This window comes from Podarcis filfolensis, assembly GCF_964270895.1.
Source record: "Podarcis filfolensis genome assembly, chromosome: 2".
Classification (NCBI taxonomy): domain Eukaryota; kingdom Metazoa; phylum Chordata; class Lepidosauria; order Squamata; family Lacertidae; genus Podarcis; species Podarcis filfolensis.
This window is the reverse complement of record NC_139605.1, coordinates 7,481,673-7,507,585: the sequence shown is the minus strand read 5'-3', so window position 1 is coordinate 7,507,585 and position 25,913 is coordinate 7,481,673. Positions and strand designations below refer to the sequence as shown.

At 42.0% G+C, this 25,913-nt stretch overlaps 1 protein-coding gene and 1 pseudogene across 2 annotated transcripts; both read left to right on the top strand.

The window, feature by feature from the left end:
• Positions 1-307: 307 nt before the first annotated feature.
• Positions 308-9,719, top strand: LOC310758179 (vomeronasal type-2 receptor 26-like; annotated as a pseudogene). The gene is made up of 6 exons: positions 308-516; positions 1,088-1,379; positions 2,705-3,508; positions 7,668-7,898; positions 8,129-8,255; positions 8,822-9,719. The product of its transcript is annotated as a vomeronasal type-2 receptor 26-like (transcript).
• A 2,282-nt stretch (positions 9,720-12,001) lies between these two features.
• Positions 12,002-25,636, top strand: LOC310758178 (vomeronasal type-2 receptor 26-like; the record flags this gene model as incomplete). Its single annotated transcript, XM_083604107.1, has 6 exons — positions 12,002-12,210; positions 12,792-13,083; positions 14,395-15,195; positions 22,394-22,624; positions 22,854-22,980; positions 24,738-25,636. The coding sequence occupies 6 exons, from the start codon at positions 12,002-12,004 to the stop codon at positions 25,634-25,636; spliced, it is 2,559 nt and encodes an 852-aa protein (XP_083460233.1).
• Between the last annotated feature and the right edge of the window lie 277 nt (positions 25,637-25,913).

Here is a 25,913-nt window from a genome sequence, read left to right as displayed (position 1 = left end):
CTTCCACTGTGCCTGAAGGGTTTGATGTATAAAATATATCATGTGCCACAGAGTCCTTGGGGCTAAGATATAGGGCAGGTGAGGGGGGAGCTAAGTTTGTGCGAAGCTTAATCAGAACATAGGAAGCTGCCTTTGAGATCTGTACCATCTGCTGACTGGCAGTAGCTTTCCAGGAAGGGGACATCCCCAGCTCTGCCTGGAGAGGTGAGTCAGGATTGCACTTCACACCTTCTGGGTGCAAAAGAAGATGCTTGTCCACTGAATTTTTGGCCCTTCTCCTCAATCCCCCTTTGAGAAGAGACCCAGAATGATAACACTGTTTCTGGTGATGTCTCTCACAACCTATGGGTTGCAGCAGAGGGTAAAGTGCCCACCGATTTTCATCGGTGATGTAAATTCTCCTGTGAATTTTTACTGGCCAGCAGACCACCTCATTGGTGGAATCATATCTCCAAGATTCTTTCAAAAGCAGCAATACTTTACCTTTTCCAGTAGCCCCTTCAAGAGAATTGTGCTGTAAGTACTGATGGATTAATGGGATTTATTTCTGCTCCTAGCTACTCTCCAGTTCCTTAGATATACCTGTGTTACCCCTGTTTTCTGGTAGTCTAGCTTTGTGTGAAATATTTGATTTGGTTTTATCATTAGAAATCTACAGTCAAGCAATTTATATAATCATTTCATGAGATTCCCCCCATCCCCTACAATGGGTCCTTGTAACAGAATGTAAATCTGCATATGCATACGTTCCCCACAATTTTCATTTTTCCAAATTATCCATAATCTTCATCACTTTACAAGTGATTCTTAGAGTCCAGCTAAAGTTTTGATTTGCTTGCAACGGTCTTCTAAGTAAATTATAATTTTTTCCCATTCTTTTTTAAAGTCCTTGTCTTGGTTCCTGAGTCTCCCGGTTAGCTTTGCCATTTCAGTGTGGTCCAGAAGCTTGGCTTGCCATTCTTCCCTAGTCGGGTTTATTTCTTCCTTCCATCTTTGGGCTAGTAGCACACTTGCAGCTGTTGTCACATACATAAACAGTTTTTTCTGACTGGATTGAGGGTAACTGTGTGACACACTATTTTTGCAGATGGGAGATTGTGAGGAGCTCACACGTTCTGTCATTTGCCCTTGCTGTTCAGGATATCAATGATAATCCCAAACTCTTACCAAACATCACCCTTGGCTTCAGCATGTATGATACCTGTTTTCAGGGAAGAATGACTTCCGATGCCCTGATAGACCTTTTTTCTGGTGGGGAAATCAGTATTCCAAACTACAGGTGTGGAAGACAGAAAAAGCTGTTGGCTGTTCTTGAAGCAGGTGAATCCGACATCTCCACACACATTGCAAGCATGTTGGGCATCTACAAGATCCCACAGGTAAGAACTGGGTTCAGGTCCAACACACCAGGCAACATATGCCACCTAGTCAGACTGTAAGGAAAAACTTAGGATAATGTAACTGATTGTATTGCTTACCTTACATTGTACACTGCTTTGAAACATTGTCTTTCATGAGGTGAAGAGCCATATAGAAATAAATTGAGCCTGGAGCCTTTTGCATAGTAAATACAATTGTTTAATGTGTATTGAAATGGGAAATGCATAATGTGTCTGTATTGTATACTGTGAAGCATGGCTGGAAACTTTCATTGGTTGTATCACAAGGTGTTTAGCTCATCTATGTATATGCTAACCTGGGAGGCATCCCTATTGGGTAGGGTGCTCTTTGTTCTTAGCTGCTGAAGAGAATGGATGTGTTTTCTCTCTGTCTCTAGCAAACTGCCTGAGGCTGAATAAGGGCTTCAGTGGAGAAGAGATGGAGCTCTGTTTTTAGCCCAGAATGCAATATATTTGTAATCCACGTTATTATCCCATATATTGGGACCAGTATAAGAGTTATGCAACTAAGCAAATGTGATTCTGGTTGTTTTCAAGTTACGTTCTGTAGGTAAGGCATATTTTTGATAGAGTTACAAGCTTGGTGGATCAGGGGAATTCTGTGGACATAGTGTATCTTGATTTCAGTAAGACTTTTTAAAACATCCCCCATAATATACTTGCAGAGAAGTTTGGGCTGGATGAGGTAACTGTTAGGGGGATTTGTAGCTGGTTGACTGAGGGTCATCTCCTGTGTTTGATGCAGTGTGGACATGGTGATCCATGCATTGGTGACCTCAAGACTCCATTACTGCAATGCACTCCATTATTGCCAGCATGTAACTCCACTGCTATAAAGTGTGCTCTAGTGGCCCAATCACTGTTAGTGGTTCCCAATGGCTCAGATGCAGAGTTTGTATCCATCAGGAGACATGTGTTCAGTATAAGAGCCATGTGTTCAGTGTTATGGCCCCAATGATATCAAACTCCTTTCCAGCTGAGGATTGGCAAACCACTTCGCTATTGACTTTCTGGGGCCTACTGAAGTATTTTATAATTTAATTTTATTTAATTTTATTTCAGCAGGCAATTTAATTGAAGTTTGATTTGAAAATTTTACCTTCTTGATTTTTTTGTATTGCATCTTTTGAAACTGCTTAGAGACTATTGCGGTTAAACAGTAGAAAAACTGCTTCAATATATATATATATTTTAAACCCACTTGTGAGGTTTGCCCTATTGAATTTACCATCATCTTTCACATAGAAGTATCCAATGTTACTTCTGAAAATCAAACCACCAGTCTCTTTTTCTTTCCTCACCAGCTCAGTTATGGCTTTGTTCTTAATGATAAAGCCCAGTTCCCTTTTGTCTACTGGATGACTCCAAAGCAAGACACTCAGTACCAGGGGGTGGTCCAACTCCTCCTGCATTTCCGGTGGACATGGGTTGGCCTCTTTGCTCCAGACAATGACAACGGAGAAAGGTCCCTGAGTACCTTGACGCCTCTGATGATCAAAAAGGAAATTTGTATTGCCTTCAAAGAAAGAGTAGAACATAAGACTTGGCTCTGGATACCCCATGAACTACCTGCCATGTGGAGAGAAGTCAATGTATTTGTTTACACTGCAGACTCTCAGTATGGACTTTATATAATCATAGAGGTGGAATCCTTACTTCAAAGGGTACAGAGTGGAGGAGGGAAAGTCTGGATAACCACAGGCCTTCAGAACAAATTCTCATTATGTGATACTGATTGCTTCCCATATGTGCATGGCTCTTTGTCCTTTGTAATGAAGACTAAAAAAAGGACGAAAAAGGACTACTATGAGCCAATGTCCCCAACTAGTCCAAGCTGCATGGTAAAAGTATTTGATTGTTCATATTCAAAGCATGCCTTGTCCCTGAGGGGTTTAACGAAATGCAGGGAGAAGAAGGATCTGAAGTTGTTGCCCGAGGAAGAGGTGGAAAGAATTCAGTCGCAAGACAGCTACATCAATTACTTAAATATCCAGGTTTTGGCTCAGGCCTTAAATGCAGCATATTCATCCAGAACAAAGCGGAGTTCGATTGTGGGAGGAGGAAGAGGAGGAGGCAGGTTGGAACGTCAAAGTCTATGGTCATGGCAGGTATGTCCGTTCCATTTTGCAAAGGATTGTAAGATTTCTTACTGTCAGCCAGATTCAGTGTTGTTTTATGTTTTCTTGTGATTTTGATTCATTTGCAGTCGGTTTGCTTTTTTCAGTTTGTTGTGTTGCTGCTTTTTCATGAGTTTCAAGATTCTTGGCCTTGTGGTTTTCTGGAAAGTTTCCCTGGTTTTTTTTTAATGCAGCCCTGGGGCCCCCCACCTCTGCACTGGATCCCCTGCAACCCCATGAAGGCACCAAACAATTTAACCCTGTGTTGCAAACAGTAGTCAGTAATATCCAAGGCAACACAATGACCAAATACAATGATACGATATCAATATGCGCTCTTTATATAATATGAAATATATAAATCATATAAACAGAAAACTTACGAATCTCTGAAAGTCACAAATTACGCACTCTAAATGGATTCTCTTGAAAACATAAAACCAAATAAATATAAGTCTCATAAGTCTCTGAAAGTCTTTCTCTAAAAGAAGCAATGTATCAGATTCTTATCTGGTGCAAACAGGCTATAAAGCTTTGTTTATGGCTTCCAATGCTGTCGGAGTAGTTCGCAAACAGACGTTGTGAACAGTGATTCCGGACATACCCACTGTTTTCGTGGAATTCTTTCTTCAGCACAGCAGAAGGATACAAAAATGCTTCGTAAACTGTAAAAGAATATTAAAACAATGACCTGCATATGCATGGTAACTATAATAAACTCGAAATATTATGAACTATACACATAAACTATAATGTCAAAATAACGTGAAATAAAACCAAAGGTATCCTTCTGCTGTGCTGAAGAAGATATTGTATCATTGTATTTGTTCATCGTGTTGCCTTGGATATTACTGACCCCATGAAGGCAGCCAGGCTGAATAGTTCCTGGGGTTGGGGAAGGTGGAGGCAGCACGGAAGCTGCATCTGGGAGCCCCTGCACCACCTGAAGGCAGCCAGGAGCTCCTCAGCTGAGCTGCCTGATCCCACTCCTATTTGCCTGCAAGCAGGAATGGAGGCGGGGATCTCTCAGAGGGGGAGCAGGCTGGGGTGTGTGTGGCATCATCCATTGCCTGCTTGCTTGCCACCCCGGCCCAGCCTTCCCTCACTCAGTGCTGGGTCCACCAGAGCTGGAGGAAGGGGGTGGTTGTTGTTGTGGCAGCGGCAGAGGGACCCAGCGCTGGAGGGTGGCAGGTGCCTGCTCGCTTGCTGCCTGGCCCGCCTTCCCTCACTAGGAAAACGGAAGTGTGGCACTCAAAACGGAAGTTATGCTCAGAACAGAGCACGTTCGGCTTCCGAAAAAAGTTCCAAAACCGTAACACTCATTTTTGGGTTTGAAGTGTTCAGGTTCCAAGTAGTTCGAGAACTAAGTGTAGGAATGATCGCTGAGTTGTGGAGCACACTCCTGCTCGTGGGCAGCCTCAGCTGTCTGCACACGTGACCTTGGGGTGCGGAGCACACTCCCCCTCACAGATAAAGCCACAGCTGTCTGAACATCTTGCCCTCTGTCTAACTTTTTGCGGTCTCAGTAGTCTGCTGTGTCCTGTCTGTGACCTTTGTCTCTGAGACCTTTGTCTCCTTCATCATACATTGTGCAAGGGGAAAATGACGAGGTGGAAACAGGTGCCAAAATAACTTTGTACCACCTCACGATCTTGGGACTGGAAGATGTGTAAAGGTCACAGTCCAAATGTATCTGCCTGAGTTTGCATATTGTGGCAATAAAAGGAGCCTCTACAGAGCTAGCTGGCAGCTTTCTTGTGCACAGGTCACCTGCATTATCAACTCCTGCCTCATGCCCTTCACTTCATCTGGCACCCAGGTCCATGGGGCCAGTTTTACTCACTTCGCTCGGCAAGAGCTACAGACGCGTCCCTGCGTCACTTTGTTGAATTAAGAAACATCTCATTACAGCCTTGCTAGCATCCCATACTACACTTAGATCCGTTTCTCTACTCCAAAGGTAGTCTATTCTGCTAAAGGAATTATATGTGCTGGGGGGAAAATGTGAACTGGCTTTCTAATGGATGCTAAAGTCGCCATAAATCAATTAGATCAAAATTTAACACCATATTTAAAAAATGCAATTGGTAGTTTCCCTTTTCTTGACTCTTTTTTCCTTATAGTTTTATCTACATCAAGCGAAACACCACCATTGAAGTCACCCATCATTATTACGTTATTATCACACAAGTCAAACCCTTTCTCTTCCAAGTCCGTTTTCTGTTCATTGGGAGCGTAAATTCCCCCTAGAATAATTGATTCCCCATATAAAGGTAAAGGGACCCCTGACCATTAGGTCCAGTAACGGATGACTCTGGGGTTGCGGCGCTCATCTCGCTTTATTGGCCGAGGGAGCCGGCGTACAGCTTCCGGGTCATTTGGCCAGCATGACTAAGCCACTTCTGGCGAACCAGAGCAGCGCATGGAAACACCATTTATATAATAATACAGTGGTACCTCAAGTTAAGTACTTAATTCGTTCTGGAGGTCTGTTTTTAACCTGAAACTGTTCTTAACCTGAGGCACCACTTTAGCTAATGGGGCCTCGTGCTGCTGCTGTGCCGCTGGAGCACGATTTCTATTCTCATCCTGAAGCAAAGTTCTTAACCCGAGGTACTATTTTTGGGTTAGCGGAGTCTGTAACCTGAAACATATGTAACCTGAAGCCTATGTAACCCGAGGTACCACTGTAATAATAATTTATTATTTATACCCCGCCCATCTGGCTCGGTTTGCCCAGCCACTCTGGGCGGCTTCCAACAGAATATTAAAATACAATAACCTATTAAACATTTACCTTCTTGCCGGAGTGGTACCTATTTATCTACTTGCACTTCATGCTTTTAAACTGCTAGGTTGGCAGGAGCAGGGATGAGCAACGGGAGCTCACCCCATTGTGGGGATTCGAACCGCCGATCTTTTGATCGGCAAGCCCTAGGCTCTGTGGTTTAACCCATAGTACCACCCGCGTCCCTGATTCCCCAGCTAGATTCAGTTTAATTGCCATCATTCTGCATTCTTCATCTTTTATATTTAAAGATGGTTTGGGGGCTTAGGGTCTAATTTGAGATTAACATACATCATTACCCCTCTCTTTTTTTATCAGAAGAAATGAATTTTTGTCCCAGACCTTTATTTATTAATAATTTTCTGTGTTGCCTTTTTATATGGGTTCCCTGCAAACAAATAATGTCTAATTTCTGTTTTGTCAAAATGTGTGCTACTTTATTCCTTTTCAATTTATTATTTAATCAATTTACATTCCATTTAAGAATTCTAAGATCCATTTTCTATTAAGTCTTGTTTACCCCTCCGCTTCCAACCCCCCTGCTGTTTGTTCTCCTCTTCCTCTTCTTCAATCTCTTCCTTTTCTTCTGCTCCCTCCCTATTTCAAGACCTTTCTCATAATGTGTCTGAAGCACTCTGTCTTTGATATTTCTAGAATTAAAAAGGACCAGACAATCTCCTGGAAATTTTCCTTCTTTTAGCATACAGGGATTTAACCCTGAAAGCATGATCAATAGTTTTATCTACCTCCTACTTTTGTATCTCAAGCACATTTGCAAGTGCCTCAGTTATTTTAGCCCTTATTGCTTCATCAGATTGCTGAGGAACAGACCTAAATCTTTTAAAAAAAATTAATAAGCGTACTAGGACTTGACAATAACATTTTTGTCTATCATTAGACAGCAATACATTTACAAGCTTTTGCAACCTCACAACAAATGGAGGGAATCTCTAACCTCCCTTACAATCTTTGAATTTCAGGGTAATCAATACCACTGGATAGTCTTCTTTATAAAATTTCCTTTATGCGGTTATTATAGGGAAAAGAGGATCCTGCAATAGAAAGATGACTTTATCCTTATTAGAACTTAGTGTTTTGCCTTTAATAAAGCCATCTTGATCATTCTATCCATATTTTCCCCAACATCTTAATCAACCTTTCCTGTATGTAATAATGCGGACTTTGGTCATCCCCAAAATGCGGAAGCAGAATGAGGGGGGCCTAATAATCTATCACAGTTGCTATGAGTCCAGATGAGAGATGTGCCTCATTGAAAGAAGATAAGGATGCAAGAAATTAGTGGCGACTTAACCAACATGGGTTCTCGTTCTCTCAATGCTGGAGTTTCCTCTGTCATTCCAGCTTCATCCTTTCTTGAAAGAAGTCCGCTTCTATACTAATACTTCAGCTGATGGACAGTACTTGGATGAGGATGGGGCAGTGGCCGCTGACTTCGATATCGTGAATCTGGCGCTGTTTCCCAACAACTCTCTTGCTAGAGTGAAGATTGGGAGAATAGAGAGACAGGGGTCCTCAAATATGAAGTTCACTATTAATCCGGAAGTAATTGTATGGCCCAATCTATTTAAGAAGGTAGGGGAAATTATATCTGTCATTTTATTAACTATGGCCTTTGCCACGCTCTAACAACATTTTAAATAATACATAAGTTGCTTGGACTGCAATCTTGTGCTCACTTCTCTGCAGCTAAGTCCCACTGAGATTAATGGGACCTGCTCTTGAGTAAACAGGTATAAACTTTAATCCAAAAGCACAATTGCTACTGACACTTTCTCCTTGGTGTTCAATCTCTTTACGTCTAGATAGTTCCTTGTTCAAGATGCACAGAAAGCTGTCTCCCAGGATTTGCCAAAAAGGTTCAGGACGGGAAGCCGCCGTGCTGCTATGATTGTGCTCCCTGCTCAGAAGGGACAATCTCCACTCAGGAAGGTAGGGGAGGATCTCAGAGGAAAGGACCTTTGATAGGAGGATGGGGCTAATTTCTGAGTCACTCCAAACATGATGTTAGTAATGGCACCTCATGAATGAAATACCCTCTTCAGGGGGGGGGGCTCCCCTGTTCCTACCCCCAGCACCCATGTGGTCAAGCATGTAGAATTAACCTGTATTTAATGATGGCAGCTTTTCTACGAAATTTTGATTTGTGGTTTTTATAGTGTTATTTTCTCATTTCTCATATTGGCTTCTACTATATAATTTTAGAGATCTTTGAAATCCACCCATTCATCACTAAAGATTAACTCATATGAAACCTCAAGGATATAAGTACTGCTCAATAAGATCAAAGCCTCCTGTTCTAAGAGAAGCCACTGGGAATGAGTTGATGGATTGAGACTTTTCTAGCTGTGAATGTTTGCCTCTCCCCTTCCCAACAAAACAGTATTCTTTCCTGATTTCTCCCAGATGCCCACCTTTCCTCAGAATTGAAACAGCATAAGACCATTGTAGGTGTGTGACTGATATTAGGATACTGAAGTGTCTTTTCCTCTATGCAGATGCTGATGAATGCACCAATTGTCCAGAAGATCAGCATCCAAGTGAGGACCGAGATCGATGTGTACCCAAAGCTATCACCTTCCTGTCCTATGAGGAATATTTGGGGAGCCTCCTAGCTTCCCTTTCTCTCTTCTTATCCTTAACCACAGGCTTTGTGTTAGGAATCTTCATTAAATACAACGAAACTCCCATAGTCAAAGCCAACAACAGGGACCTCTCCTACATCCTCCTCATCTCCCTCCTGCTTTCCTTTCTGTCCTCCTTCCTCTTCATTGGAAACCAAGGAAAGGGACCTGCCTTCTCCGACAAATAGCCTTCAGCATCATCTTTTCAGTTGCTGTCTCCTCTGTGTTGGCAAAAACCATCACTGTGGTGCTGGCCTTCCTGGCCACAAAGCCAGGGAACAGGGTAAGGAGATGGCTGGGGAAGAGTCTGGCCAACTCCATTGTCATTTCCTGTTCCAGTGTCCAAGTTCTCATCTGCACCATCTGGCTGGGGGCCTCTCCTCCATTCCCAGATTCTGACATGCATTCTCAGCTTGGAGAAATCATCCTGCAATGCAATGAAGGGTCTGTGTTCATGTTTTATGGCTCCCTCAGCTACATGGGCTTCCTGGCTGCCATCTGCTTCATGGTGGCTTTCCTAGCCAGGAAGCTGCCTGGGGCCTTTAATGAAGCCAAGCTGATCACCTTCAGCATGTTGGTCTTCTGCAGCATTTGGGTCTCCTTTGTGCCCACCTACCTGAGCACAAAGGGTAAATACATGGTAGCTGTGCAGATCTTCTCTATCTTGGCTTCTAGTGCTGGGCTTCTGGGCTGCATCTTCATTCCCAAATGCTACATTATTGTACTGAGGCCAGATCTGAACATGAGAGAGCATCTGACAAGAAAAAGCTAAACATGACATTTGATTCTTAGCTCTATGAATACAATAGAATCATAGAATTATAGAGCTGAACGTCTCCATCAGAATCTTGATTGGAACCACAACTTGTTGTTGGGATTAAAAAATATATATCTGGATCCCTGATAGCATTTTCCAGAGGGTTCCAGTAAACCCCCTAAATACGTGCGCGTGCGTGCATGCGTACAAATTATTCTTATTATTTATTGAATTTAGGAGGTCTAGGGGTGGTTCACAGAATAAAATCAAAGTATAAAACCACAAAAAATATAATCAAAATAAAACAACACCTCAATAAACCTCCCCCCACAGCATATTCAAGCAGTTTCCTCTTATTGCAATTTGCAGCCAGCCATGTGTATGGTGAGGCAAAGGTCCCAAAACAGTATGAACCTCATTTGCCAGTATAAAACTGCTGGGGAATTGGAGAGGTGTGTCGCAATCCCCTTTGACTAAGGATGCATTCAAATTTTTGTCACCACAAAGGTGGCGGTGGTGGCAATTGTGCACCATCATAATCAAAGGGGATTGCAACACACCTCTACGGTTTGCGGGAGCAAGCCCTTTTCTCAATTAGAACACCATCCTATTGCTTTGATTAGGTTTCAAGCCCTCACTTTTGAAGCACGATCAAAATTTTCTGGTTCCAGAAGTGCTGTGTTTATTCCAAAAGTGGAATCCTAAACTGTGGGTCCAGAGCACGACTCACACAAGTGTTTGCAATTCCCAAACCCCAGCATGGGTGCATCCCAAGGGCGAGGGAAAAATAAAAAATGGCTCCACCTACACCAAACATTAAAAACATATGTATTCCCCCAAAGAATCCTGGGAGCTGTAGTTTAAGGGTCCAAGGACTGTAGCTCTGAGGGGTAAACTAGGAAGGTGTCTCCTCTCCCAAGGAAAGAAGCAACTGGGGGTGGGCATGAACAGAAGTGTATAAAACTGTGCACAGGAACCCATGGCCCTTGAGATGTTTCAGGACTCTCCAACTCCCATCAGCCGCAGCCAATGAACCTGGATGATAAGGTGTAAGACAGGCATTGGGGTCCATGGTTCACAAAGGGGCATCAATCCTGACTGAGGTGGCAGAGGTGGTCTCTGGCATGGTTTTGTAGGAACATAGTCATTCAGAGTTTGCCACTGAGCCCAGTTGAGAGTCCATGGCTTCCATGGCAATCATTGGGCTTACTCAAATTGTCATTATACCAGGCACATCACAAGTGCAAGGGCACAACCTTGAATTCAAGATTGGGTTGCTGGAATGCACTCAGGTCTTTATTGAGATATTTAGTAATCCGCTGAGTAGGTATATTTACAATTGTGTAGTAACAGATGTTTAGACAAATTTATGGAGGGGAAAAAGGCTGCCCAAGGCTATTGCCTTCAAGGATATGTTCTCCCTCCTCTGCTGAAGGTAGGAGGTCCTTGCGTGATGGGTTTTAGAAATCACATGTACAGAAGGTTCTGCTCCACATCTCCTGCTTGTGGGCTTTCCTTTGGGGCAACTCATCAGTCATTGTGATTACAGAATGCTGGACTAGATGGACCTTTGGCCTGATGGGCTCCAGGGCTCTTAAGATGCCAATAAAGATAATTCAAACTCATCTTTCTGCCTCCTTGACCCATGTCAGTCTATTCAGTAAACATGTTTTTCTCTTGCTCTGCACCTGCTCTTCTGAAGTTCCAGAGGAAACCTCTCTTCCCTTTACAGTTATCTGAACCACAGCAATTTATTCTTATTATATACAGAGTCCAAGGGATCCTCACACCCCGCCCTCAAATATTGCATTTGGGAACAATAACACAAACATCACAATTAAGGGCAGCTGGAGGTTTATTTCTTCCGCTGTGCCTGAAGGGTTTGATGTATAAAATATATCATGTGCCACAGAGTCCTTGGGGCTAAGATATAGGGCAAGTGAAGGGGGGAAGCTAAGTTTGTGCAAAGCTTAACTAGGACATAGGAAGCTGCCTTTGAGATCTGTACCATCTGGTGACTGGCAGCAGCTTTCCAGGAAGGGGACATCCTCAGCCATACCTGAAGAGGTGAGTCAGGATTGCATTTCACACCTTCTGAGTGCAAAAAAAGATGCTTGTCCACTGAATTTTTGGCCCTTCCCCTCAATCCCCCTTTGACCCTGAGGCCACAGCCAGAGACTTCCCTTTATTTGTCAAGTCACTGCAACTTCTGATTTGCAAGAATGTGGGGTTTCTTATGAACAGCGGGTAGTGGGGAGAGGAATAGCAACAAGGCAAGTGTAGCCAAGAGACCCAGAATGATAACACTGTTTCTGGTGATGTCTCTCGCAAACTATGGGATGCAGCAGAGGGTAAAGTGTCCACCGAGTGTGATTGGTGATATAAATTCTCCTGTGAATTTTTACCAGCCAGCGGATCACCTCATTGGTGGAATCATATCTCCAAGATTTTTTGAAAATCCATATTCCTTCACCTTTTCCAGAAACCCCTTCAAGAGAATTGAGATGTAAGTATTGATGGGGCATATTTCTGCTTCCAACTGCTCTCCGGTTCCCTTGATGTACCTGTGTTAACCCTGTTTTCCGGTAGTCTATTTTTGTGTGAAAATTTTGATTTGGTTTTATCATTAGAAATCTACAGTTGAACAATTTATATAATCGTTTCATGAGATTCTCTTAATCTCATGACTCCCCCCCCCATCCCCTACATGGGTCCTTGTAACAGAATTTAAATTTACATATGCATACGTTCCCCACAATTTTCATTTTCCAAATTATCCATAATCTTCATCACTTTACAAGTGATTCTTAGAGTCCAGCTAAAGTTTTGATTTGCTTACAATAGTCTTCTAAGTAAATTATAATTTTTTCCCATTCTTTTTTAAAGTCCTTGTCTTGGTTCCTGAGTCTCCCGATTAGTTTTGCCATTTTGGTGTAGTCCAGAAGCTTGGCTTGCCATTCTTCCCTAATCGGGATTATTTCTTCCTTCCCTCTTTGGGCTTGTAGCACCCTTGCAGCTGTTGTTGCATACATAAACAGTCTTTTCTAACTGGATTGAGGGTAACTGTGTGACACACTATTTTTGCAGATGGGAGGTTGTGAGGAGCTCACACGTTCTGTCATTCGCCCTTGCTGTTCAGGATATCAATGATAATCCCAAACTCTTACCAAACATCACCCTTGGCTTCAGCTTGTATGATACCTGTTTTCATGGAAGAATGACTTCCGATGCCTTGATAGACCTGTTTTCTGGTGGGGAAATCAGTATTCCAAACTACAGGTGTGGAAGACAGAAAAAGCTGTTGGCTGTTCTTGAAGCGGGTGAATCCGACATCTCCACACACATTGCAAGCATGTTGGGCATCTACAAGATCCCACAGGTAAGAACTGGGTTCAGGTCCAACACACCAGGCAACATATGCCACCTAGTCAGACTGTAGGGAAAAACTTAGGATAATGTAACTGATTGTATTGCTTACTTTACATTGTACACTGCTTTGTAACATTGACTTTCATGAGGTGAAGAGCCATATAGCAATAAATAGAGCCTGGAACCTTTTGCATAGTAAATACAATTGTTTAATGTGTATTGAAGTGGGAAATGAATAATGTGTCCGTATTGTATACTGCGAAGCATGGCTGGAAACTTTCATTGGTTGTATCACAAGGTGTTTAGCTCATCTATGTGGATGCTAACCTGGGAGGCATTCCTATTGGGTAGGGTGCTCTTTGTTCTTAGCTGCTGAAGAGAATGGATGTGTTTTCTCTCTGTCTCTAGCAAACTGCCTGAGGCTGAATAGGGGCTTCAGTGGAGAAGAGATGGAGCTCTGTTTTTAGCTCAGAATGCAATATATTTGTAATCCACGTTATTATCCCACATACTGGGACCAGTGTAAGAGTTATGCAACTAAGCGAATGTGATTCTGGTTGTTTTCAAGTTACGTTCTGTAGGTAAAGTACATTTTTGATAGAGTTACAAACTTGGTGGATCAGGGGAATTCTGTGGACGTAGTGTATCTTGATTTCAGTAAGACCTTTGAAAACATCCCCCATAATATACCTGCAGAGAAGTTTGGGTGGATGAGGTAACTGTTAGGGGGATTTGTAGCTGGTTGACTGAGGGTCGTCTCCTGTGTTTGATGCAGTGTGGACATGGTGATCCATGCATTGGTGACTCAAGGCTCCATTACTGCAATGCACTCCATTATTGCCAGCATGTAACTCCACTGCTATAAAGTGTGCTCTGGTGGCCCAATCACTGTTAGTGGTTCCCAATGGCTCAGATGCAGAGTTTGTATCCAACAGGAGCCATGTGTTCAGTGTTATGGACCCAATGTTATCAAACTCCTTTCCAGCTGAGGATTGGCAAACCGCTTCGCTATTGACTTTCTGGGGCCTACTGAAGAGGTTTATTTTGTTTTATTATTTCAGCAGGCATTTTATTGAAGTCTGATTTGAAAGTTTTATCTTCTTGATTTTTTTGTATTGCCTCTTTCTAAACTCTTTAGAGACTACTGCAGTTAAGCAGTATAAAAACTGCTTCAATATTGATATTAAAAATTATTTTTTTTTAAAAAAAACCTAACCTGTCAGATTCACCCTAATTAAATGTACCATCACCTTTCACATAGAAGTATCCAATCTTAGTCTTAAAAAAACAAACCACCAGTCTCTTTTTCTTTCCTCACCAGCTCAGTTATGGCTTTGTTCTTAATGATAAAGCCCAGTTCCCTTTTGTCTACTGGATGACTCCAAAGCAAGACACTCAGTACCAGGGGGTGGTCCAACTCCTCCTGCATTTCCGGTGGACGTGGGTTGGCCTCTTTGCTCCAAACAATGACAACGGAGAAAGGTCCCTGAGTACCTTGACGCCTCTGATGATCAAAAAGGAAATTTGTATTGCCTTCAAAGAAAGAGTAGAACATAAGACTTGGCTCTGGATACCCCATGAACTACCTGCCATGTGGAGAGAAGTCAATGTATTTGTTTACACTGCAGACTCTCAGTATGGACTTTTTATAATCATAGAGGTGGAATCCTTACTTCAAAGGTTACAGAATGGAGGGAAAGTCTGGATAACCACAGGTCTTCAGAATAAAATCTCATTATGTGATACTGACTGCTTCTCCTATGTGCATGGCTCTTTGTCCTTTGTAATGAAGACTAGAAAAAGGACAAAAAAGGACTACTATGAGCCAATGTCCCCAACTAGTCCAAGCTGCATGATAAATGTATATGATTGTTCATATTCAAAGCATGCCTTGTCCCTGAGGGGTTTAACAAAATGCAGGGAGAAGAAGAATCTGAAGTTGTTGCCCCAGGAAGAGGTGGAAAGAATTCAGTCGCAAGACAGCTACATCAATTACTTGAATATCCAAGTTGTGGCTCAGGCCTTAAATGCAGCATATTCATCCAGATCAAAGCGGAGTTCGATTGTGGGAGGAGGAAGAGGAGGAGGCAGGTTGGAAATTCAAAGTCTATGGTCATGGCAGGTATGTCCGTTCCATTTTGCAAAGGATTGTAAGATTTCTTACTGTCAGCCAGATTCCGTGTTGTTTTATGTTTTCCTGTGATTTTGATTCACTCGCAGTCGGTTTGCTTTTTTCAATTTGTTGTGTTGCTGCTTTTTCATGAGTTTCAAGATTCTTGGCCTTGTGGTTTTCTGGAAAGTTTCCGTGTTGTTTTTTTTTTGAATGCAGCCCTGTGGCCCCAGCGCTGAGTGAGGGAAGGCTGGGCCAGGGCGGCAAGCAAGCAGGTAATGGATGTCGCCCCCCCACCCCCTAGCCTGCTCCACTTTTGAGAGATCCCCGCCTCCACTCCTGCTTGCAGGCAAGTAGGAGTGGGATCGGTCAGCAGCGTTGCTGCTTGCAGGGGAACAGGAACTGGATTGGGGCTGCTCAGCTGGGGAGGTGCAAGCTCCATCACACTTTCCGTTGAGGAGTTCAGGGCTGCACTCCCCTCAAGGGAGAAGTTTTAAGGAGCCCTCCACCTTCGCATCAGATCCCCTGAAACCCCATGAAGGCACCAAACAATTTAACCCCTGTGTTGCAAACAGTAGTCAGTAATATTCAAGGCAACACAATGACCAAATACAATGATACGATATCAATATGCACTCTTTATATAATACAAAATATATGAAATCACATAAACAGAAAAATTATGAATCTCTGAAAGTCACAAATTATGCCCTCTCGATGGATTCTCTTGAAAACATAAAACCAAATAAACTTAAGTCTTATAAGTCTCTGAAAGTCTTTCTCTAAAAGAAGCAATGTATCAGATTCTTATCTGGTGAAAACAGGTTGTAAAGCTTTGTTTATGGCGTCCAACGCTGTCGAAGTAGTTCGCAAAGAGATGTTGTGAACAGAGCATGTTCGGCTTCCAAAAGAAGTTCCAAAACCAGAACATTCATTTCTTTTTTTTTTTTTTTATTTTTTTAATATTTTTATTTTTCCATATAAACACAATACAACAAACATAAACATACAAAAACAAAAACAAAACAAAAAACATGTATCATTTCATATCCTAATTTCATATCCTATCTTCCCCGACTTCCTCATGCTTCCCCTTTCTGTATTCCAAATTCTTATCGATTGTTCAGCAAATCTTCCCTTATTTTAATTTAAATTTAGACTATTCTTCCTTATTTTCCTTGTCTTAACCATTGCTAATAGTAACCATTTACTTTCCAGTCCAACATCATTCTAACTTTCATTAACTTTATGATATTTCTTTAAATAGTCCTTGAATTTTTTCCATTCTTCTTGCGCTGCTTCTCTTCCCTGGTTTCGGATTCTGCTCGTCATTTCTGCCAAGCCCATATAGTCTATCACCTTCATCTGCCATTCTTCCAGTGTGGGTAGTTCTTGCGTCTTCCAGTACTTCGCAATGAGTATTCTAGCTGCTGTTGTAGCATACATAAAGAAAGTTATATCCGTCTTTAACACCCCTTGGCCGACAATACCCAAGAGAAAGGCCTCTGGTTTCTTGGGGAAAGTATATTTAAATACCTTTTTAAGTTCATTATAGATCATTTCCCAGAATGCCTTAATCTTCGGGCAGGTCCACCAAAGATGAAAAAATGTACCTTCAGTTTCTTTACATTTCCAACATTTGTTGTCAGGCACATGGTAAATCTTTGCAAGCTTGACTGGGGTTATGTACCACCTATATATCATTTTCATAATGTTTTCTCTTAAGGCATTACATGCCGTAAATTTTATCCCGGTGGTCCACAACTTTTCCCAATCAGCAAACAAAATATTATGACCAATGTCCTGAGCCCATTTAATCATGACCGATTTAACCGTTTCATCTTGTGTATTCCATTTCAGCAGCAAATTGTACATTTTGGACAAATTCTTAGTACTGGGTTCTAACAGTTCTGTCTCCAATTTTGATTTTTCCACCTGGAAGCCAATTTTACTGTCCAGTTTAAACGCTTCATTAATTTGATGGTAGTGGAACCAATCTCTCACCTTCCCTTTTAATTTCTCAAAACTCTGCAATCTCAATTTGTCCCCTTCCTTTTCCAAAATTTCCCAGTATCTTGGCCACTTGGACTCCATATTTAACTTTTTAACTGCCTTAGCTTCCATTGGCGACAGCCACCTTGGAGTTTTATTTTCCAGCAAGTCTTTATATCTGTCCCAGACATTTAATAGTGCTTTTCTGACAATATGATTTTTAAAACTTTTATGTGCTTTAACCTTGTCGTACCACAAATATGCATGCCACCCAAAAATGTTATTAAAACCTTCCAAATCCAAAATGTCTGTGTTTTCAAGAAGTAGCCATTCTTTCAGCCAGCAGAAAGCTGCCGCTTCATAGTAAAGTTTAAAGTCTGGCAGGGCAAACCCCCCTCTTTCCTTTGAATCCGTTAGTATCTTAAATTTAATTCTGGGCTTTTTGCCCTGCCAGACAAATTTAGATATGTCTTTTTGCCACCTCTTGAAACAATCCATTTTATCAATTATTTGCAATGCTTGGAACAAAAACAACATTCTTGGCAATACATTCATCTTTATAGCTGCAATACGGCCTAACAAGGAAAGCTTCAAGTTGGACCAAATCTCCAAATCTTTTTTCACTTCTCTCCAAGTTTTTTCATAATTATCTTTAAACAAATTCACATTTTTAGCTGTCATATTTATACCCAAATATTTCACTTTTTTAACCACAGTCAACCCTGTCTCATTCTGGAACCTTTCCTTTTCTATCTGTGTCAAATTTTTCTCCAAAACCTTTGTCTTAGACTTATTCAATTTAAATCCTGCCATTTGACCAAACTCTTGAATTATTTCCAAAACTCTTTTCGTGCTAGCTTCTGGCTCTTGCAATGTAAGTACTAAGTCATCTGCAAATGCTCTCAGTTTATATTGTTTAGCTCCGACCTGAATCCCTTTAACCAACTGGTCCCTCCTAATCATATTAAGCAAAACCTCCAGGACCGATATAAAAAGTAGTGGGGAGATAGGGCACCCCTGACGTGTCCCTTTTTCAATCTTGAACTCTTCTGTAGCCACATTATTTACAATTAGTTTGGCTTTCTGTTCAGAGTATATTGCACCTATACCATTTTCAAACCCTTGGCCTACCCCCATCCCCCGGAGGTTCTTCAACATAAAACTCCAAGAAATGTTGTCAAAGGCTTTCTCGGCATCCACAAATATCAAAACAGCTTTAGTGTTTATGTTCACTTCCAGCTTTTCCAAAATGTCAATTATATTCCTTACATTGTTCGACAAGTGCCTTTTTGGGAGAAAGCCCGCTTGGTCCCCGTGAATCTCCTCCATCAAAACTCTCTTCAGTCTTTTTGCCAAAATATCAGCAAAGATTTTGTAATCCACATTCAATAACGAGATGGGTCGGTAGTTTTTAAGTTGGGTCTTTTCAGTCTCTGTCTTTGGTATAAGTGTAATGTAGGCCTCTCTCCACGTATCGGGTGCCCTTTTCCCTTCCATAATCTCATTGCAGACTTCCTTCAAAGGTTGTATCAACCCTTCCTTCAAAACTTTGTAGTATTTGGAAGTCAGTCCATCCGGTCCAGGGGATTTGCCCAGCGTCATGCCTTGAATGGCATCTTCTATTTCTTGTGCTGATATCTCCTGGTTCAATATTATCTTACTTTCATGCGAAACCTTTTTCAGCCCATTTTCCTCGAGGAACTGTTGTATGTCCATTTCTTTTTGCGGCCCTTGTGTGTAAAGTTGTCTAAAGTAGTTCTGAAAACAATTCCTAATTTCCGCTGGGTTGCTTATGTTTTTTCCTTCCACTTCTATATTTGTTACCGTGTTGAGTTTTTGTCTCTTCTTTATTTGCCAAGCCAGTAACTTGCCACATTTATCAGCAGATTCAAAAGTCTTTTGTCTCATTTGTTTAATTCTCCACTCTAATTCTTGATTCATCAGTTCCATATATTGTGTTTGATGAAATTTGATTTCTCTTAGAATCTCTTGGGATTTTGGCTTCGATCTTAATTGTTTTTCCCCTTCTTTTATCTTTTCCAAAATTCTCTCCTTTTTCTCATTTTGCTTTCTCTTCTTTAAAGTATTTTGCTGAATCAAAAACCCTCTCATCACGGCTTTGCTTGCGTCCCATACTATTCTTTTTTCTACTTCAGACCTTAAGTTGATTTCAAAATAGTCTTTCAAGGTTTTTTGGGCCTTCTTACAGATCTCCTCGTCTCTAAATAAGGTGTCATTCATTCTCCATCTGAAGGAACCAGTTGTTGTTTGCCTCATCACCATCTTTACAGCATTATGGTCGGAGAAAGTTTTTGGGCAGATTTCTACTTTTTTTATATTCGGAGCCATACTGCTAGTCACCCAGATTTGGTCAATCCTTGTCCATGTCATTTTGGCTTCAGAAAAGAAGGTTCCCTCTCTTTCTAATGGGTGTTTTGTTCTCCAAATATCAATCAAGTCCATATTATCAGTCATTTCAAAAAAAGTCTTTGGTAGTCTTCCATCTTTTGTTATTACCTGTCTTTGTGCCTTGTCCATATTTGTTGAAACCACTCCATTCATATCTCCCATCAAAATTAAGTTGTAATCCATATGGTCCATCAAAATTTCATGCAACTTCTTAAAAAATTCAGCTTTCCCTTCGTTTGGTGCATAGATTCCCACTATCAAATACTTCTCTCCTTGAGATTGAATTTCAATTGCCAAATATCTTCCTTGATCATCTTTAAAAATTTGTTTCGGTTGCAATTTTTCTTTAGCATAGATCACCACTCCTCTCTTTTTTACTCTGTCTGAAGATATAAATTCCTGTCCCAGTCTTTTATTTATTAATAATTTTCTGTGTGTTCTTGTCACGTGGGTCTCTTGTAGGCAAATCAAGTCCAATTGGTCTTTCTTTAAGGCATGAAATATATTTTTTCTCTTCCTGGGAATATTTAAGCCATTACAATTCCAGGTTAGAAGTTGCAGAGCCATGATGGGATTATTTACTCCTTCCTCCTACAGCTCCCTGTTTTTGTTCCTCGTCTGTCGGTGGTACCGTGTTCGTGTCCAGTGATGGATGCCCTTGTCCTGGAAATGTCTCTTTCTGTAGGTCTTCTTCGTGTTCTCCCAAGAACTTGTCTTTATCACTTACAGTCTTTATTCTTCTCTTCTTTCCCTTATATTTAAAAGACAAGCCTTGGGGAAATTCCCACCTGAATGGTATGTAGTTCTTCTTCAGCAGTGTCACCAGGTCTTTATAATGTCCTCTTGCGTCCAAGATACTCTTAGGGATATCTTTAAAGATCTCAATAAAAAAGTCTTCAATTCGAAGGGCTGTTTGGTAGTGCAGGTTCAATATTTTATCTCGCTCCTCCTTTGATCTTAAGGTAATAAGACAATCTCTGGGTCGATTTCTCTTCTGTCTTATTCCCAATCTAAATGCACTTTCTATCTTAAAATCTTCTTTCTTCAGCTCCTGCTTCCAAAAGTCAGAAAATTCTTTTGTCAAATCATCCACCAAGTTCTCTCCTTCCTTTTCCGGCACAAGTCTGATCCTCAGGTTCCTCTCCTTGCGTTGCATATCCTGCATAGAGAGTGCCAGTTCATATTCATCCAATTTCTTGTAAACTGGTGGAAATTTTTCCTCCGCAGCAGTTGCAATTTCCTTAGCTTCCTCGGCTATCTTTCGTGTTGTAGATGAATCTTCCAATAATTTCCCAATTGCTTCTGCATTTGAGTTCACTTTATTCCCTAGGTCAGTTATACTTTTAGTATTTAGGTCAATTTTCCCAGAGATTTCTTCAATTTTTTTGTTTGTTTCAGCAACTTGTACTTTAGTTTCAGCAACTTGCAATTTAGTCTCCACACCTTGCTTTTTTAGTTCCTCCAAAGAGTCATTTATCTTCTCCAATACCTTGGCAAATGATTCTTCTGTAGACATTGCTTTCGCTTTTGGCTTTGCAGCCACTATAGTTCCAGAGGCTCCTGTTACAGAAGCCCTTCTTTGCATGTAAGTGTCAATTTTGTATTGTCTGCCAGATCTCAAGGTTGTTTCTTGTAACTCCCCTTTCTCTTTACCATCTGCCATAACAAAGTCTTTTAGTCAAGGTCATTCCCAGACTTTGAAACTCACAAACAAAGTTCTCAAATTTTAAACTCCACTTGTTGCTGAAACAATTTGTAGGTCCTCTAGGGGGCGTAGAGTCAGTTCTATACTTCTCAAAGTAATCCCACACTCTTCAAAAAAGAAGGAATAAAAGTTTCCTAGTCCCTTTCAATTTTTCTTTCCTTTTTCAAGGGGATCCCAGTCAATAGTGTCCTGTAAGTAACTTTGTAATGCCACAGAAACAGTGTTTCAAATTGGAAGTAACCAAAGTCAATTTGAGATATTTTTTAGCTTCTTATGGCAACAGTCCTTAGCCGGTTCCTTTTCTCCGGCAGTCCGATCCCAGGTTAAAGAGCAGCGATACTTAATCCAATTCTTTTAAATTGGCAGGGAAACACTTTTAAAATCTTCTTCCCCCTCCTCCTGCCTTCGGGGGGGGGAGTTCTTTGCTTTGGTGGTGGATTTCTTAAATCCCGCAAATTTCCTCTCAAGCAGTTACAGCTAGAGTGCCTTTCGCTTTGATCTTGCTACAGAACGGAAAGCAGACTTCCTTTTTAGTGCTTGTCCGTCTCGGTGCCCAATTTCTTTACTTTTAGTGTCCAGTTATATTTTAGCGGTCAATCCTACTCACGGATAGTTGTTCTTTTAATCCAATTTCCCGGGAAGAAGTCAGCGCTCTCCGCTAATGGCGACGCGGCTTCGCTTCGCAGGCTGGGTGAAGACGACTCTCAGCACCGCTCCAAGACCCCTCCGCTCCTCCGGAGCCTTTAAAAAGGCTATTTCGCAGCGTCGGGGGGGCGCAAAGGTGCCCGCCGAGTCTCCAGTTCACAGGCAACGCGCCTGTGATTTTTAAGGGTCCCCGCTTCGCCGTAGCTGACAGGACCCGAACCCACGAAGCAGATCTCTCCCGGAGCTCCGGTTGAGATCCGCCATTAAGCGCCGGCGCTGACCAGAAGTCCAGAACATTCATTTCTAGGTTTGAAGTGTTCCAGTTCCAAGTAGTTCGAGAACTAAGCTGTTCGAAAACTGAGGTACAACTGTCTTTATTTCCCCCAATTTGAACTGTTTTTATTTCTCCCCTGGTGGGTTCACGTTCTCTCAATGGTGGAGTTTCCTCTGTCATTCCAGCTCCATCCTTTCTTGAAAGAAGTCCGCTTCTATACTAATACTTCAGCTGATGGACAGTACTTGGATGAGGATGGGGCAGTGGCCGCTGACTTCGATATTGTGAATCTGGTGCTGTTTCCCAACAGTTCTCTTGCTAGAGTGGAGATTGGGAGAATAGAGAGACAGGGGTCCTCAAATATGAAGTTCACCATTAATCCGGAAGCAATTGTGTGGCCCAATCTATTTCAGAAGGTATGAGAAATTATATCTGTCATTTTATTAACTATGGCATCTGCTACGCTCTAACAACATTTTGAATAATACATATGATGCTTGGACTGCAATCTTGTGCTCACTTCCCTGCAGCTAAGTCCCACTGAGATTAACGGGACTTGCTCTTGAGTAAACAGGTATAACCTTTAATCCAAAGGCAAAATGCTACTGACACTTTCTCCTTGGTGCTCAATCTCTTTATGTCTAGACAGCGCCTCGTTCCAGATGCACTGAAAGCTGTCTCCCAGGATTTGCCAAAAAGGTTCAGGAAGGGAAGCCGCCGTGCTGCTATGATTGTGCTCCCTGCTCAGAAGGGACAATCTCCACTCAGGAAGGTAGGGGAGGATCTCAGAGGAAAGGACCTTTGATAGGAGGATGGGGCTAATTTCTGAGTCACTACAAACATGATGTTATTAATGGCACCTCATGAATGAAATACCCTCTTCAGGGAGGGCTCCCCTATTGCCAGCCTTCAGTGTCCCCCCCCAACACCAGGAAATCTTATTTGTCCATGTGCTCAAGCATGTATTATTGATCTGTATTTAATGATGTTAGCTCCTCTACAGAATTTTGATTTGTGGTTTTTATATAGTTGTTTTCTCTTTTTTTTCAAGAATATTTTTTTATTAACCTACCAATCACATCAAATCAAACGAAATTACATAAATTCCAAATTACACAGCCGAATTTTAAATTTTTGTTGGGGGTACCCATATTTCAAGTTCCGAAGGGATCCAATCAACTTCTTGCTTCTTACTGCTGTTTTAATGTCCACAAATCTAACCTTATGATGTTCACAGTACTATCCAGTCCTTTCTTATTATTTTTCCACATCTCTTGTTGTTATTTTCATATATTTTTCCTTTCTCTTTGTGACCTCTGATAGTCTCCGCAAGCTGGTTAGAACAGTTTGTAATCCTGCGTGGATATTATTTTTTTTATCCAGTAGCCATATCCAGACGTTTTCCATATAACATCACTTCCATACATCAAAACAGTCTTAGCGTCATTAATCTTCACCAATCTGCCTCCTTTCTCAAAACCTCTGAGGAGATTCACTAGGAATGCAGTCTAAAAACAAGTCCATTCTTCCTCCCGGCTATAAGTCCTTTGGCAAGATGGCGACTCTGAATTAATTGCTGCGCCATTCCAAAAGCTCTTATTGCTTCTCGGTTTCCATAAAGCATACTTTTGATTAAAGTTTATCTCCACCTTAATCATCCTGCTTGGGTCAGTTCAACCGACGGTTCTAATGAGGAGGGGTTCTTGTAAATCACATAGAAGGAAAGTAAAAAAGGTCCCCCCCCCATTCAGCCCTGTTGTCAACATACCCCGCCTTTGGTGTATCTTCATCGTAAAATATTCCTGTTTCTCCAGCCCGTAGTCTTCTTTCGCAGAGGTCACTTAAATTAGCAGACTTCACTCCCCTTCTTCACTTGAAATATGTGCATTTGCTTCTTTTGTAATTAATTATTCCAAATTGCTGCAACTAGTCCGCGATCAGAGACAGCGTCCAGGAGAGCTGAGGTCCACACGGGGGCATTCTGCCTAGGGCCCTCACCCCCTTCTTTCGAATTAGGGGGTGATTTATGGGCACAGCAGGCAAGGGCAGTGTTCCCCATTTCCTTGGGGCAACAAGGGAGGCTGCCTACTCCCATAACAGCCTCTTAATTACCCCGTGTGGGTCGGAGAGATGGTATTGTCAGCCATCTTCCAATGCGCCCCCTAGTGGCCCCCCTATATAGTTGTTTTCTCAGTTCTCATTTTGGCTTATACTACTGAATCCATACAGTTTTAGAGTTAGACAGGTGAAACATCTTTCAAATCCACCCATTCATCAGTAAAGATTAACTTATAAGAAACCTCAAGGATTCAAGATCAAAGCATCATGTTCTAAGAGAAGCCAGTGGGAATGAATTGATGGATCGATTCTTTTCTGGCTGTGAATGTCTGCCTCTCTCCTTCCCTACAAAACAATCTTCTTTCCTGATTTCTCCCATATTCCCACCTTTCCTCAGAATTGAAACAGCATAAGACCATTGTAGGTGTGTGATTCATGTTAGGATACTGAAGTGTGTTTTCCTCTATGCAGATGCTGATGAATGCACCAGTTGTCCAGAAGATCAGCATCCAAGTGAGGGCCGAGATCAATGTGTCCCCAAAGCGATCGTCTTCCTGTCCTATGAGGAATATTTGGGGAGCCTCCTAGCTTCCCTTTCTCTCTTCCTGTCCTTAACCACAGGCTTTGTGTTAGGAATCTTCATTAAATACAAAGAAACTCCCATAGTCAAAGCCAACAACAGGGACCTCTCCTACATCCTCCTCATCTCTCTTCTGCTGTCTTTTTTGTCCTCCTTCCTCTTCATTGGCCAGCCAATGAAAGCCACCTGCCTTCTTCGTCAAACAGCATTCAGCAATATCTTCTCAGTTGCTGTCTCCTCTGTGTTGGCAAAAACCATCACTGTGGTGCTGGCCTTCCTGGCCACTAAGCCAGGGAACAGGGTAAGGAGATGGCTGGGGAAGAGTCTGGCCAACTCCACTGTCGTTTCCTGTTCCAGTGTCCAAGTTCTCATCTGCACCATCTGGCTGGGGGCCTCTCCTCCATTCCCAGATTCTGACATGCATTCCCAGCTTGGAGAAATCATCCTGCAATGCAATGAAGGGTCTGTTGCCATGTTTTATGGCTCCCTCAGCTACATGGGCTTCCTGGCTGCCATCTGCTTCACGGTGGCTTTCCTAGCCAGGAAGCTACCTGGAAATTTCAATGAAGCCAAGCTGATCACCTTCAGCATGCTGGTCTTCTGCAGTGTTTGGCTCTCCTTTGTGCCCACCTACTTGAGCACAAAGGGGAAATACATGGTGGCCGTGCAGATCTTCTCGATCTTGGCCTCCAGTGCTGGGCTCCTGGGCTGCATCTTCATTCCCAAGTGCTACATTATTATGCTGAGGCCAGATCTGAACATGAGAGAGCATCTGACAAGAAAAAGCTAAACATGACATTTGATTCTTAGCTTTAAGGATATCATAGAATCATAGAATTGTAGAGTTGGAAGTCCCCACCTGAATCTTGAATGGAACCACAGCTTTTTGTTGGTAGTCTTTTCCAGAAGGCTCCAGTAAACTCCACAAATATGTGTGTGTGCATGTATCCTTGTCAAAGTTCCCTTTGTTCACTTGTGATGGATGGGGAGGAGATAGATAATTTGCAGTAGACCTCTTTAAGTTTCTGATTCCTAATTCTTCACTAATAGCAATTGTGGAGTTGCCC